At 44.6% G+C, this 15,599-nt stretch overlaps 1 protein-coding gene across 5 annotated transcripts in view; it reads right to left on the reverse strand.

Annotated features, from left to right (window-relative positions):
- SLC24A2 (solute carrier family 24 member 2) overlaps positions 1-15,599 on the reverse strand; it is a 244,912-nt gene that overhangs the window by 42,133 nt on the left and 187,180 nt on the right. For all 5 annotated transcript variants that reach the window (XM_070589770.1, XM_070589771.1, XM_008525633.2 and 2 more), the window contains 2 exons: positions 10,191-10,289; positions 7,211-7,329 (listed from right to left, as the gene is read on the reverse strand). In XM_070589770.1, the coding sequence (XP_070445871.1) occupies positions 7,211-7,329; positions 10,191-10,289 (218 nt within the window). The remainder of the gene's footprint in view (positions 1-7,210; positions 7,330-10,190; positions 10,290-15,599) is intronic.

Here is a 15,599-nt window from a genome sequence, read left to right on the forward strand (position 1 = left end):
CAGGTCATCAGATGTAGGAACTGGACTTCAGCTTTTTCTTAAAAAATATATGTATAGGGGCTGGCCCGATGGCTGAGTGGTTAATTTTGCACGCTCTGCTTCGGTGGCCAACGGTGGCCAAGGGTGATCCTGGGTGTGGACATGGCACCGCTCATCAGGCCATGCTGAGGCAGTGTCTCACATAGCACAACCAGAGGCACTCACAACTAGAATATACAACTATGTACTGGGGGGCTTTGGGGAGAAGATTAAAAAAAAAAGATTGACAACAGATGTTGGTGCAGGTGACAACCTTTAAAAAAACAAAAATATATAGATTGAAAGAAAAAAAATGTCAGCTCCCCCAGAAATGTAACCCATATGCTAAGGTCTGGTAGGTGAAATATTTGAATCTTTGCCTTTTTTTTTAAAAGTGTGTATTGGGTTTTCCCTGTTACTAACAGGTTTCTTTTCTAGGGCAATCATAGATCTCACTTGGCTTGGGTTTTGAAAAATTCAGTCTGATGGAGAATCTTTGGGTCTTCCTTTTCTTTCTACTAGACTATTAGGCCTGGCCTCTCTCCCCAGCACTGCCCCTGGGCTCTGGTGGTGTCGGACAGAGACACACCCCCATTTTCCACCAAAGCCTCCATTACTTGTGTGCCAGAATCCTCTTCTCGTGTTTCACTGATGTCCCAAGAGACTGAATAGTCTCATCAATCGGAGGAAACGTGGTCTTTGGCTGTTTTTAAACTTTCAAAATGGTGAAGCTGGTTATGCCACCTTAATCAGGTAGAAAAGATACTTATGCTCTTTGAACAATCGGAAGGTTTGAGGTTCACGAACCTCTGTTAAACCTCACCACTGCTAAGAACGTAAACATTTGCTAACTAATGGTAATATTTTAGGAAGAAAGACATCATCTGGATTCTAGGCACCATCTGCTTGGATAATCTTGGAAATCCCTACCAGAGCTAACATTTTTGACCAAAGTTTATTATGAAGTTTCCCTAAGGGGCTCTAAAATCATAGCTGTAAATTTAAACAACAACAAGCCAAAACAAATCGCTGTCCTGATAACGATGCTTTTTCACCACCCTCAGAGATCCAAATTTCATCCTAGGGAGATATCTTTTTGAGTTTTATTTTATTTTTTGAGAAATCTAAAATCCCAATCACTTCCATCATCTTTCTGTACTCATCCTTTACTTAGTCACATAATACTCAAACATTTTCATCACCACTGTGAGGCTTTATGAAAGCAGACTTTAAAAACTCTACTGAGTTTAGGTAAAGACCAAAACTAGACTAGGGGGAAATAAGTCAGGACTGAATTCCCAAAGGGAGAAAGGAAGGGCTTAAAATGGGAAGGTGATATTTAAGTTGTAAAGTGAGAAAGGAAGAAAAAAGCCTGCATTTTACACATTCTCTCTCTTTCTCTTTATCTACCCATATGTTATGAATGTGTGCGTGTGTGTGTACGTGTGTGTATATATATATATATATACATGATTTTTTTCCCCCTCTTTTTCCCAGGAATGTGATTTTCTTATATAAATCTGTTTGGCCACTGGGCAATTCTTAACCAAAGCAAGGACAATTCTGATTTCCATAAAGACAGAGAGAAATTTTGGAGTTGAAATGAAATAAAGGTTGCAATACATAAAAAACTCTCTTACACCACATGAAAATGTAGGACACAATAAAAAGAAAAAAGAATTTCAGCTTTCAGAATCTAAGAAATTTGCAAGGCATTTCCCCTCCTCCTCTCTCATTGTGAGCGCGTATTTAAGCGGTTTTGATGTGTCATGCATCGAGGACCATGATTCAGCAAGGTAGGGAGCAAGCCAGCCAAGGGCAATCAGCTGGCTGTTGTCTAGATTGGCAAAATTAAAACGTAAGAAAATACTGGGTTCTGGGTGGGAGAGACTATTCCTTTGAATTGTCTTTCAAACCTGGATAAATTCCTAACACTGAAAATTTGGAAGGCCGGCAAATTCTTGGTGGCGGCTCAAATCAGTTCTCTCGATGTTAGAATCGACAGCATTGTGTCAGCAGTCACTGGGAGAAGACAGCACCAAGCCGTTCAAAAAGTCAAATTATTTCTTGGTCCCACAGAGTACACAAACGAAGCAAAAAACCTCCTGCAAACGGTCTTCCTCTGTGAGAGAGAATATTTTAAAATTCTCTTCATTGCCAGGGTAAAGTCTGTACTGAAGAAAGCTCTCAGAGATGAGGTGTCAATGTAAAATTAGTTCACTTGTAAATAGGGTTTTTCAAACAGCGGCTTAATTACAGGAGACAAGCTAACTGCTCAGGAGAATACTAGCGATGTGTGTGTGGTGCATGGCGCTCACACTGTCCATTCATGAAGCTGGGATGCACACCTCACTCTTCATGTAGCTTGATAAAAATATAACCGGGAAAGAAAGAAAATGAACACAATAAAAAGGCACTGAATCATTTTTGTGACACTGTGCTTTGGGTGGCCTGAGCATTCCAATTTCACACCTTTTTTCTGACTCTGGAGTCATAGTCCTAATCTACCCCATTGCCCAGTCTTTCCCACCTGGAGACCTCAGCATCATCTACAACTTCCTGTCCTTCTTCACTCTCTGTGACCAATTTATTACCAAATCTCAATTCAGCCACAGAAACAGCTCTCGAATCCAGCTGTTGCCATCCACGCCACAGCTAATACTTAGTCTAAGGCCTTGTCATTGGGGCTACTTAAGAACCATTTTAAAAAGTTTTGCTAAATACTGCCAATCATAGCAAACACCCATGCCACGCTTAGTATGGGCCAAGAACTGTTCTAAGAGCATTCCATTCTCACAACAATGCTATGAGATAGGTGTTGTTACTATCTCTGTGTCACAGAAAAAGAGAATGGAGAACAGAAACGTTAAGTGGCTTGTCCAAAGTCACACAGCTGGTAAGTGGCAGATCTGGGATTTGAACTCATGAGGTCTGTCTCCCGAGACTCGACTCTTAAAACAACTAAAGTATACTCCTTCTGTGTTAATTTAACCCATTATTATTTTTAGATGTCTCTTTTTTGAATAGGTAACACAGTTAACTGGTTCAAAATTCAAAAGCTACAGAAGGCTACGTACTGAAAGATGTATACAGAAGACTACCTCCCACCCCAGCTCCCCATCACCCAGGCTGCTGTTCTGGAGGTAATCAGCATGACCAGTGTCTTCAACAGCATCCCAAGCAAATGCTTGTATATTAGTAAGTTATTTCCCTCCTTTTCTCCTTTTATACAAATATAGTACACTGGGTGTAATTGGCAGGTTGCCTTTTCCACGTAACATATATTGAAGATCATTCCACACGACAGCATGGAGAGCTTCCTCATCCTTTTTCTTTCTTCCTTTCTTTTTTGAGAGACTGCAGATGGTCTAAACCAGGGGTGGGGAAACTTTTCCTGTAAAGGGCCAGATAGTAAATATTTTAGGCTTTGTGGGCCATATGGTCTCTGTCACATATGCTGCTGCTGCTTAAAAAAAAAAAAATCTTTAAAAATGTAAAAACATTCTTGGCTTGTGGGTCATACAAAAACAGGCTGCAGGCCAGATTTGGCCACGCACCACCGTTTACTGATCCTTAAACGACAAGGCCCTCAGCTCGCTGCCCTGAATCCAGTCTTCCTCCACTCTGGCCGCTTCTTGACCATTCTGAACGAGCTATCTTCAAATCCCACGCTGACACTGCTCCCCTTCAACCCCCCATGGCTCCCACTCCCAGCAGGTGAAGTCAGACTGCTCAGCAGCGCCTACAATGCCCTTCACGATCCACGTACTCCTCCACACCTCCACGTCTACTGCACCGCTCCGTGCCACCATCAGCTCTTTGCCTCAACTCCTGTGGTGACCTCTTTGCCCCACTATTGCTATACAACCTCTTGCCACAAGTCCAGTCTCCACACTGCAGCGCAAGGGATCTTTGACAAGAGTAAATCACATCTGGGAACTTCCAATGGCTTGTTGCTCCTCTAGAAGAAAGTCAATTTCCTTAGCACGGTCTACAAGATGGGCCAGCTCTGCTTGGCCTTCTGTCCGACTCCTTGCCTCCACGTTCCCTCCCACCAGTCCCCACTCTCCAGCCACACTGCCTTTTCTGTTCCTCAAACAAGCCAAGCTCATTTCTGCATTTGTGGGTGCTGTTGCCCTGGCTGGCTCCTTCTTAAAAGTTCAGCCTCAGTTCAAACACACTTCCTTAGTGAAGCCGTCCCCCATCTCCCACCCTAAAGGGGCCTCTCCACTCGCCCTCCATCATGTCACTATGCTTTATTCTCTTCACGGCCCTTATGGCCATCTATAATTATATCTTGGTTTACATTTACAGTCTCTCTGCTCTGCTAGAACATGTGGGCATCTCCAGTGCCCAGCACATCACCTAACACATATTAGATGAACACTAAAAATTTTTCTGATTGAACAGTTGAAGAGTTTCAGCCCAAATTACCTCTCCTAGTGGATCTCTCTTCACTCTGCACCTTATATTTCAGTCTCCAGTTCCACTGGCTTTCTCACGATCACTAAATATGAATTTCCCTCTTAAGGTTTTATCCCTTTGCACATGTTGTCATCTTGGTCATCTTTTCTGAACGACAAACTCCTATTCACCCATCAACACCCAGCTCAAATGTTACCTCTTCTATGAAGCTTTTACACTTTCCCTTGCTAGGGTCAATTTCTTCCTCTGGCAGGCTCCCAGAGAACTTTGTACAGATCTCCATGATCACACTGGGCCATAGTTATTTACCTACTACCCATGTTTATTTATTTACTTATTATACCCTAAATACCTCCAAACATATATGTGTATTTCATTTTCATTTTACCTATGTTGAGCTTCAGGGAAGGGACACCTTGAATGGAGTTCATATATAAGTATGGACACATAATAATACAAATAGCAGCATTCAGCTCTGTGCCAAGTGCTTACTGTACCTTATCTCATGTCACTGTCCTAATAACCCTAACGAGGCAGGTACTATTATTCTCTGTACTTTGCTAAAGCGAGGCTAGGGAACTTGCTCCCGGTGGATGTGGAATCCCCACCAGGCCGTCCTGCCCCCAGCTGGTGGGCTGGCTCCTGGAAGGTCTGTCTGCCCTTGAGCTCTCAGGGTCTCAGGGTGGTGCACAAATCAGTCCTGTCTGCCTGTGCGACACCTGGGGGCACTGCTCTGCTCAGAGAGGGGTCAGTTGGGACTCTTGCTCCCCTACAGCAAGGTGTTCCCTTGTGGGGGGCACAGATGTCCCTCTGCTGGCCAGATGGAGAGGCAGGATGACTAGGCAGCCCTCTGCACACCTGTGACCGTGCCATCCCTAAGGGCAGCCAGATGTCCTTGGGGCCTGCCTCCTGCTGCCACATGCTGCTTATCCATGTGGCCATAAGCTGCTCTGCCAGCTCACCCTTGAGCTAAGGCGAAGGGACCACAGGGCTCTGGGCAGGAGGGCGAGAGCCTAGAAGGCAGATGAGAGAAGGGCAGAAGGAGCTGCTGTTTCTTTATCCTTTCCAGCTTTACTGAGGTGTAATAGACAAAAGTGACACACATTTAAGGTGTACCATGTGATGATCTGGTATATGCATCCTTGTGAAAAGCACAGCAAAGGAAACCATCAACAAAATGAAAAGGCAACCTATGGAATGGCAGAAAATATTTGCAAACCATCTATCTGACAAAGGGTCTATATCCAAAATATATAAGGAACCCATACAACTCAATAGCAAAAAGCCAAATAACCTGATTAAAAAATGGGCAAAGGACCTGAATAGATATTTTTCTAAAGAAGACATACAAATAGCCAACAGGTAGATGCAAATGTGCTCATCATCTTTATCCTTTCCTTTAAACGAAGAGATCTTCCTTGCATATTTCTGCAGGGAATAAGGGCAACAGGCAACAATTAGCATGTTTTTTTTCCTAAGAAGTGAAGACTTCCTCTGTTGCAGAGTGTATCCTGGAGTAAAGGAGAAGAGAGTTCTGGGATAGATTCACTGTAGTCTGGCTTCTATCTGTGGGCATTGTATAACTTTTCAGCTCACTGGGAAAGTTCTATCTGGAGAAGTGGGTCACAAATGTTAGGGTAGTGCTACTCAAACTATGGTCCTTGGACCAGAGCATCGGAATCACCTGGGGGCTTGTAAGAATTGCAGACTCTGGCCCCACTCTGAGTCTGACAAATCAGAATCTGAATTTTAACGTGATCCCCCAGGAAATTCAGAAGCACTTTAAAGTTCGAGAAACACTGGCCTAGGGGCCTGATTAAACTGCGAGTCTGGGGCTCTCTGCCTTAGAAATTCCGATGGGCTTGATGAGGATGAGACCCCGAAATCTCAGAAGTAACACCTACTTTTTGAGCAACTGCGGTCCAGAGCAGGGCTGCATGGTGGAACCAGTACAGGCACTGGATTTAGACAGTCCCGAGATCAAACCTCAGCTCCGCTACCTACAAGCTGGGTCATCCTGAGGAATTACTTCATTTTGCTAAGTTTTAGCTTCTTTAGTGATAAAATGCAGACACTAAATGTCTGTGCTTTTGGCTGTGAGGTTTAGAGGTGATAACATATGTAAAGCGTCTAGCACCAAATCTGTGGCACATCATACGTGTAAATGTTAAGTACCATAACTATTAGATTAGACAGCTATGTATTGGTTGCAGTATTGCAGGGGGACCGTGCCAGAGCATATTGGGTAATTTCAACGGCAGGAATAGGGAAGGGCAACGGAGGCTAACCGAGGTGCGATGGCTGTGGTTTCTCTGTTACTTAACCTTGACCTTAAAGACACAGAGAAAGGATTAAAGACTTAAAGACTGCAACAGCTATCAAACTTTATCGTCTATTAAGAATCACCTGGGAAGTGAGCTAAAATGCTAACTCCTGGGTGCTGCATCCCAGAGATTTTGTTTTATCAGGTCTGGGGTATGGCCCCAGCATCTGCATTTTTATCCCCAGGAGGTTTGATGCATGAGTCCTCCAATCTCACCCTGAGAAACAGTGACTTAGAGAATCTGTGTATTTATTCAATAAATGAAGAGCTTGACGCATGTGGGGCCCGGGGCTGGTACTGGGAAATACACACAAGGATGGATGACTCTGCCTGGTGTCTGCCCAGCTGGGAGCTGGGGCCTCTGAGAAGAAGGCTCTGAGGGTTTGTGCTGCTAGGATATCAGTAAGAACAGTGGCCCAGAAGAGCAATGGAAAAAAGCCAAACCTGGACTTCTGCAGCTTCAATGCTGTGGGAGAGATTTCCATTTTGTACAGGTTCCGAAGCATCACTGGGTGGCGTCAATTCAACTTCTGTGCTGGTGCTGTTTGGGAGCTCGATTTTTTCTGTGATGTAATTTGGACACACACAAAGAAAGCAAATAGAGTCAATGGGTGTAAGTGCCATATTGGAAAGAATATCCTTAAATGTTGGGCCAAAGGAGAAGATAGCGGTCTCTGAGAGGTGATAAGGCCCAGGGCTGGGGTTGTGCCAAATGGCCAAGGATTTTTACCATTGTCGCCTGTGCCTTTTAGCACACCCAGCCATCCTCCTCTCTTTACTAGCTCTCTGGCTTCCCCACTGTGGCCTGATGTCTTAACTAGTCTGTCCTATTAGCTCCCATGGCATGCATTCTCTAGACTAGGTAAATTTGCCAACTAGCCATTCAAGAACATGAACACAGACATTCTTAAACGAAAACCATACCCAACCTACATGCTATTGTTTGTACCCAGGACCACACCCCTCAGATATCTTTTTATAGCAAGATGTTTTCTTTTATACTACATTTTAGAAAGAATCTTTATTGGCTAGCTCTCAGGGGACTTGGGTCCTAGGCTCTGCCACTATTGGGCTGTCATTTTAGGCAAGTCCCCTTCTGCCTTTGGGTTTCAGGAACCTTAGTGAAATGAGGGGGTTCAACTGGTTGACCTCCAAGGCCCATTGCTTCCAGCTCTAATTCTCTCTGGCTCAGGGAGGGGACAACTCTGCCAGGGCCTAGGTGACCATGGGGAGGGCAGGCTTGGGGACCCAGCTTTCTCAAAATGCCTGGAGAATGCTACTTAGCACATTCCACCCCTGGGCATCCTATTGCAGTCATGGCAAAGGGATGCTTAACAAAGAACAGACGCAAAAGTCTGTATCATCCCTGAGTGAGAGGTAACAGTTGGCCAGAGTGAAGCCACAGGCCAGCAAGTACAGATTCAAGTTTTCTTCTGGGAGTTGAGAAGTGACTCTAGGGTAAGGGTTAAACACTGGGACTGTGACACTGGGCATCTCAGAAGGCCTGGGTTCACACTCTGGCTCTCCTGCTTATGCTGTGGAACCCTTAGCAAGAGAGTTAACCTCTCTGAGATTCAGTTTCCTCATCTGTGAAATTCAGCTGACCATGAGAACAGTCCCGCCACTACTGTGACCACCACCAACACTACGATCAGAGGGTATGCCTGCAGAGGTTGAATAAGAAAATGCATACAGAGCACTCAGCACACTGTCTGGTACAGAGCAAGAAAGCAAGAGACATAAACTATTCTGAGCCTCATTACAGTAGCTGCCTTGCATTAGAACGCTTTTTTCAGGGCTCAGAGGAGCACCTCCAGGTGATCAGTGATTGGGAGCACTGAGGTCTGCTGTGACGTCAGTGGGACGGAAATATGAAGGTTCCTAGCCCCTCTGGCTCTGCTGGGTAAGTCTTGGATTTCAGGAGACAATGAAGCTGTGTGGTTCAGTGTCAGGGTTTCCAGGAGCATCAGAATGCTCATCAGTATCAGATATGAGCAGGATCAGGCTGCTCACAGAGTAGCAGAATACATTTTTTTCTAGCAATTCCAGAAGGACTAAACGTTTCTATTACAAGTAAACCATCACTGGAAAAAATTTTGAGAGTTATATAAAAATTGTTGGGTTTGAAGGGGCCAAAGTTTGGAAATCATAGGGAAAGGTTTATTTATGTGTTCAGTTGTGGAATACAGAAGGATAAATATGTTTAAATATGGAAAGCCATAGAGACTCAAATTTATTATATATTTCCATGTTTTCAGTAGTGACAGTGTTATGGGTGTGATGTTCTGTTGTGTGGGGCTAGGCCAGTTTATCCTAGTATGCTTGCTTCCGTTATTTAAACTAAAAAATACTAAATACCTTGGGGAATACTAAAACTGAGTTTTGGGGTGTCTATTGGCTGAAATGATACAACTTTAGGATCAGCCTGCGGTGGCCAAACTTGACTCTAGCAACACGGGACACCGAGTCCCAAAGCGGAGTCTAGATGTCCAAGAACAGACATGAACAGATGAGAAGAAACAACCTCCCAGGCATAGTATATAACATTTCAACTTATTTCCTTCAAGTTTTTCTTCTCATAGCCAACAGAATCCTGACTGTTTCTTGGCCAAAGATTTTCCCTGAGCTAAAAGTCAGGATAACAGCAGAGGCAGAAACTCTCCTAAGGAATGTCATGTATTTTGAGTACAACACTGTTGAATTTTGTCTGGAGATAATTTTAGTTTCTTGGGCAATAGCATCGTTTATAGCATAGATCCAGATTAGGTTAAATTTAGTTTGAATTTAGAATTAGTGAGCTATATTATAGTTGCAGATACGAGAGGAGGAACATCATGTTCCAAGTTAAAATAAGATGCCTGAATGTCACAATCTGGTCACACAGGAGCTCACAGAAAGTCAGCCAAAAGAGACCTGGGCTAGTATTACTGAGTTCCTAAGGAAGGAGAGGCAGTGCCATCTCGCAGGGACCTGCCACTCAGTTTAGGAGTGACCAAGTGAACCTTCTGGTAATTTAGTGGGTGTGGCGTAGGCAATGTCATAGGTATAAAATCTGGTTATCAGGCGAGAATTTCAGAAGCATTAAATGTTAAATGACAGGTTTGTGTGTGTCTTCCTTATGTGGAACCCCTGAAATGAAGTGATTTTCTGCTCTTCAAGGGAGATGCCTGGTTAGGAGCTGGTTTTATTTCAAGTTCTTCCTAGAATCATCTTACTCTTCTTGGAGTTCCCCTTGAGTCGGTGACATACTGTGTCCATTCATGCCCCATACCCCCAGGAGAAATGGGCTCTTCCTGACACCCAGGAAGGAGCTGACTGCAGGTCTGTGTCTGCACTGAGTCAGAGGTGCCCATGCTGGGTCCTGCCTCTCTGCCCCCTCCATGCACTCCAGGAAAGGCGTGGGATGAAGTTTCTCTGCACTCACCCACGTGATTGGCAGCCCCATTCTGCCTCTCGTTCTCATCCACCTGGCATTTCTTCTTGGCGATCTTGTGGAGAATTGAAGCCTTTTCTCTGAACCTCCCTGAAGCAAGAGAAAGTGGTGGAAAGGAGACAGGATGAGGAGGAAGATAAAGGAGGGGCTCATGGCAAACAGTGAAGCATTGGCAGAGTAGGCACGTGGCTTCCTCAATTATGCTCCTTGATAGCAGCGACCGCTTCTTTCTGTCCAACTCAAATACCCTATGACCTGCCAGAAGGGTAGTTCCTTGCCTTTCTGGATTCTTCAGCCCACTTCTCTATTTGAGAATCTCAGGCTGCTGGAATACAGATGAATGGTTTGACTTGGACCTCTTCCCTCCCTCCCAATTGACTTGGACTTCTTCCCTCCCTCCCAATTATCAATCATCACTAAAACTCCCCTACTGCTGAGATTAAAAACAGGTCTAGAGAAACAGAGCTGCTCTGGAGGCACAGCTATTTCTCTGGAATTAAATGCTCATACCCAAACTGGCTTTTGACAATGGAAAGCCAAGCCCAGGTACCCTTTGATTTGACTCAGGTTTTCAAACACTTATCTTAATTAACACTGCAGTTTCTAAATGAGTTGGGAGCATGCATCACCAGTTTTCTGAATTAGCTGAGTCAGCTGCAATGAAAGCATCAAGAGGCAACTGATTCCATTTGGGGATTTAGGGCAAAGAATGATCAACTGAGCACAGCAAGTGAGGTCTGTCGGTGATGAGATGCTTAGGGACAGGTGCTGGAAAAAATACCATTCTCAACATAATCATTTAAAACAGTTGTACCACAAGTATAATGCTTCATTTCGTCTCCATTATTAACATAATTAATGGATAAATGCATGCAACAAGCACAGAAAAAGAGCATGCAAAAATGTAGAGATTAGTGAACCATAGTACATTTTCTTTCTCTTTTAATCCTTATTTTCCCCGTGGTAACATTCAAGGTACAAAGGAACCTCATTTTTAACTGACTGATTATTGCTTGGATTCAGATATGATGAGTCCCTCAAAACCCCACACCACCTACCATTTTCCCACTAGGCATTCGTTGTTGGCAGGGCTCTCTAGCAGCATATTAACTGGGGATCTCATTCTACTTTTCTACTTAGACCAAAACTGAACCAAATCAAACCAAAACCCAAAATGTTTCTCTGGGAGTCTCTTTTCCTAGGATGGGACATGGCAGGTTGGCATACAATTACCCTCCCCTCCTCATGGATGGAAATCATGGGATGTGCTCATGGTGGTGACTTGTGTGACTGTTTGGAAGTGACAGGAGCTGAAAGAGTGGGACCAGCTGACTCCAACGTGAAGGTGACACAAGACAGAGCCCTTTCTGCTCCCAAGCTCCCTTTGTCATAAACTTAGACACCTTCCACCCAAAAGCAGTCTCTAGGATGAAAATTAGTCTGGGAGATGACTGTGCACCACAGGGCACACTCTCCAAGGAGGTAGGAAGGGAAACATTACACTGAGAAAAGGAGGTCAGCATGTGGCTTGGGCTTCACAACAAATGATAAAGAAGGATGAGATGATGGGCATGATGTCCATCCTGAGGGATGTTGAAGGTCAGCATTAGGTTCACCATGCTGGAAGGTATTTTGAACTTGGCTGTTTCTATTTAATCTCCAAGGGAAACTCAGCGGGGAAGAAGGGAAAGGAAAGGCCTAGGGACTAGGAGAAGGAGGAGGTGAAAGTGAAGAAGAAAGGAAAGAAAAAGAAGAGAAGAAGAAGGAATTCAAGGACAGAGGAGGTAGGCAGGGGGCCGAGATTGTCTGGAGGCTGCCCAGGCAGCGCGGATGCAAGACACTTTCCTGGCTGCCAAACCTAATCTTATTTGGGAACTAGATAGATAATGAAGCGGGGTCCTCAGTACTCTGCAGCCTTAAGTCTAAAGAGGGGAACTTCTGGTGGAAGGCAACTCCAAGAAGTTCTCAAATCATCTGCTGAAAAGCCCAGAAGAGGAAACAGGAGGTTATGAAACTTTTGTAGGAGATGATGCTTCTACTAATAAAACCGTTCTGTGGTCTCAGGGTCAGTCTTTGAAGTTAGAACATTCTGCAGCTCTACGAAATAAAGATGATCAACAATTTCTATTTTAAAATTATATTTAAAATAATAAAAAAGCAAGAAAGCATTTAGGAGAGGAAACGAATAAGCCTGTGGAAATAAAATCTGAAATAGCCCAATCCAAGTAATGCCCCAGAGTCATGAATCATGGCAGAGAAAATATTTGATAGAAACCAGCTAACTGCATATTGTTTGTGGTTACAAGAATATTTTCAAGGCTTAGATGTATACCAGAGAGAAGTGATCACAAAAGAGATGCAGAAGCATGGAAAGGTCTGGCCACTCCCTCTGCTGGAAACATCCTTCAGAAGAGTTTTGGCCACTGCCCCGCATGGGCTGGTTCTCCCCAATTCTCTAAAGGAGGGTTGGGAGAATAGGGAAGGAAAGGATTCTAGAATTGGGATTTCATAGGTTCTGAAACATTTTCGCAGGTCAGGGAGAGTTTTCTAGACTGTGTGTCATCACTTTTCCACTGCAGCAGCACTTGGATTTTTTATGCTACTGAAAGATGGGAGGGATTGGCCTTATTTTGTTCTCTCTTGGGTTCAGCCCTACCAGCAGCAAGGCAAAGCTGCAGAGGCTGGCTAGGGAGCGATCTTCTCCACCCACTTCTTCAACTCAACCTTTGTCCCAGTTAGCTTGACCTGATTACCATTCTGCATTCTGGTTTTCCTTTAAAGATTAGTTTCTAGAAAAGCAGCAGTTGAGGGCCCACCTTCAGAACTCAGCACACACGTGTGCTCCTTCTGGGTAGTGGGGCAGAGCCCGACACAGCCAGGCATGGTCTTTCCAGCCCAACAGACAGCCCTGGGATCCCCACAGGGCACCTTTGGAGGAAAGCTGTGAGGATGAGGCTAAGAGGACAAGAGTGAGCATGAGGGCCCTGGGGCAGAAGCCAGCACAGGACCTGTGATTCTCAAAGTGACCCTCTGTGCCTTGGGGCAGGAAGGCACGGCACCTCTGGGACCTGTTCAGCCTGAAGCCAGGAGCTCGGGAGAAACCACGCAGGGTGTGTGTGTTGGGGCCAGCACAGTACTGTGGTTACATGGATGTGATTTGGAGGCAGGTAGATCTGGTGTAAGCCCTGCCTGCCTCACTGGCTCTGCCGGGTGTTTCTGTGAGTTCCCGACTATTTCTGAGCTTCAGTTTTCCCGTCTGTTAAACAGGGCTCCCAATGGCATTGGCTCATGAGTTAAATGCAAGGCATAAGTGAGAAAATGTGTGTAAGAGGCTTGTCTCTGATGCTTGCACTGGAAGAAGTCTGAAAATAAGTGGAAAAGAAAAAACAAACTAACAAAAAGCACAGGGTCAAGGGTGACATGGCCCTGAGTTGCTTTAGGAGAACTGTTGACATCTTCTCTTTTCTCAGTCCACACCTGCAGGATTGGGGAATTAGCCACATCCAGACCCCACAGTTTAAGCCTCCCAAGGGCCCTGTGGGATTGGCGTTCAGGTTTCTCTGAGACCCCCAAAGTCAGTTCCAAAACTGATCAGGAAAAGGATCACCTTACATCTTCCTGAAATTGAGAAGGTCAAGGTGAGAAGGCCTGGCCTTCTGTGTTTAAACATTGAAACTGTTGCAATTTTCCGAAGGAAAGAGGGTGATCAGCTTTCTCCCATCCCCTGTGAGGGCTGAGGACAGGCGAGGGACCAAGGCTGATGCACACGGATTTGGGCGGCTCAGAAGAACTTCCTGGTGCACAAGGGTTTTAGCTCCTCTGTGTCTCAGGCTCAGAATTTTAAAATGGGAATAATGAGAACACCCATCTCATATAATTGTTGGAAGGCTCAATGGCTTAAAACACATCAGGTGTTCAGATGACCTCTGACACACGGTGAATGCTCAGGAATTGTTACTCAGAAAGAGTCATTATTATGGAGGTGAATGACAGTACGTTCTTCCCATAAATTACTGAAAATAAAAAGATTGATATTCAAAATAGAATTGATGCTTAGCAGCCTCAGGTGCAGAGACCTTGGCTGTAAAGGGATTGCTGTGATAAACTATTTTTAGGCATAGATTCACATTGGCATAAAGGTTGACACAGAGGGAGAGATCTAAGAGACAACTGTAGCTTTGTGCCTGGGGACAAAGAAGGAAGACATTTTTGAGTACTTTTCAAAGTGAGGGAAGGAGTGATTTTTAACATGTTTTAAGGCAACCTTAAAAAACATACTGGTGTAAATGCTTAAAGTGTTGAATTTTTATATAGCAACAGATATTTGTATACTTAAAATCTCAAAATAGCAAACTCTGCTCAAATCGTGAGGCATCTACGTCAAACCTCGCTCACAATTTTAATATAGTTTAGCTTGGTCTGAAATTTGCAAAAGAACGCCAGCTGAGTGTCCCCAGGAGAGTGCGTGTTGAGGGGGTGGGAGGGAAGTGTGGAAGGAAAAGATCAAAGCATAAGGGCCTAATGTGAATAAGAACGAATTTTGAAAAAGAATCCAGAATCAGAATCCTTGACCCTATCACCCTGACATAGAAGTCCCAAGCTGCCTTGTAAAATAACCTTTGGAAGGTCTGTTCACTCAAAGAAATGAATTTTTGCTTTTGTTCTGCTGTTAATTAATTAAACAACCCCTGGAAACTCCTCCACCTCTTTGCCACCAAGCCTGTAATAGGCAGCATTAAACAGGAACCCTTTGGGTGGGTGATCAGATTAGCTCTTGGCTGCCACAGGACATCCTGAGTGTCAGCAATACAGAAGAGACAGGACAGGAGAGATACATGGATGCAGAGGGAGCGGCCACACACACCTCGCTGAACAGACCTTGATTTGGGAGAAGAAAAAAATGAAACAGAAGGGAAAACTTGAAAATAATGTTCTTGAACCTATTTTTGTGTTTTCTGTTCTGCCTTTCCTGTCTCTGTCTTTGAAGTTTATGGCTTGGCATGGAGCTTAAAAAGCAAAAGTGCACCTGAACTTTCCTCCTGTTTATTTCTTGCCTTTTTGATTCTGGAAGCATAGACAGAAGTTAGGCATCCTGGGCTCCTCTCTTTCCCTCACACCCCACATGCTATCCGTGACCAGATCTGTTGTCTCTACTTTCAGAATGTTTCAGAATCCGACCGCTTCTGCCCTCTTAGCAACAACGAGCATTAGGTCTGGCAGGGAGAATTCTGCTGGTCTCCTGGCTGGTTTCCCTCCCACCTTTACCCGTCCAACCCCCAAGCTGGTCTCACCCCGGCATCCTTACTGATCAATCAGATCACGCTACTCACGTCTCTGTGCAAAATCCTGCAGTGGCTGCCCAGGGCAAAGGGAAAGCCAGCGTCTTTACAATGAGCATTG

The sequence above is a fragment of the Equus przewalskii genome, chromosome 22 (assembly GCF_037783145.1).
Source record: "Equus przewalskii isolate Varuska chromosome 22, EquPr2, whole genome shotgun sequence".
In the NCBI taxonomy this organism is placed as follows: Eukaryota; Metazoa; Chordata; class Mammalia; order Perissodactyla; family Equidae; genus Equus; species Equus przewalskii.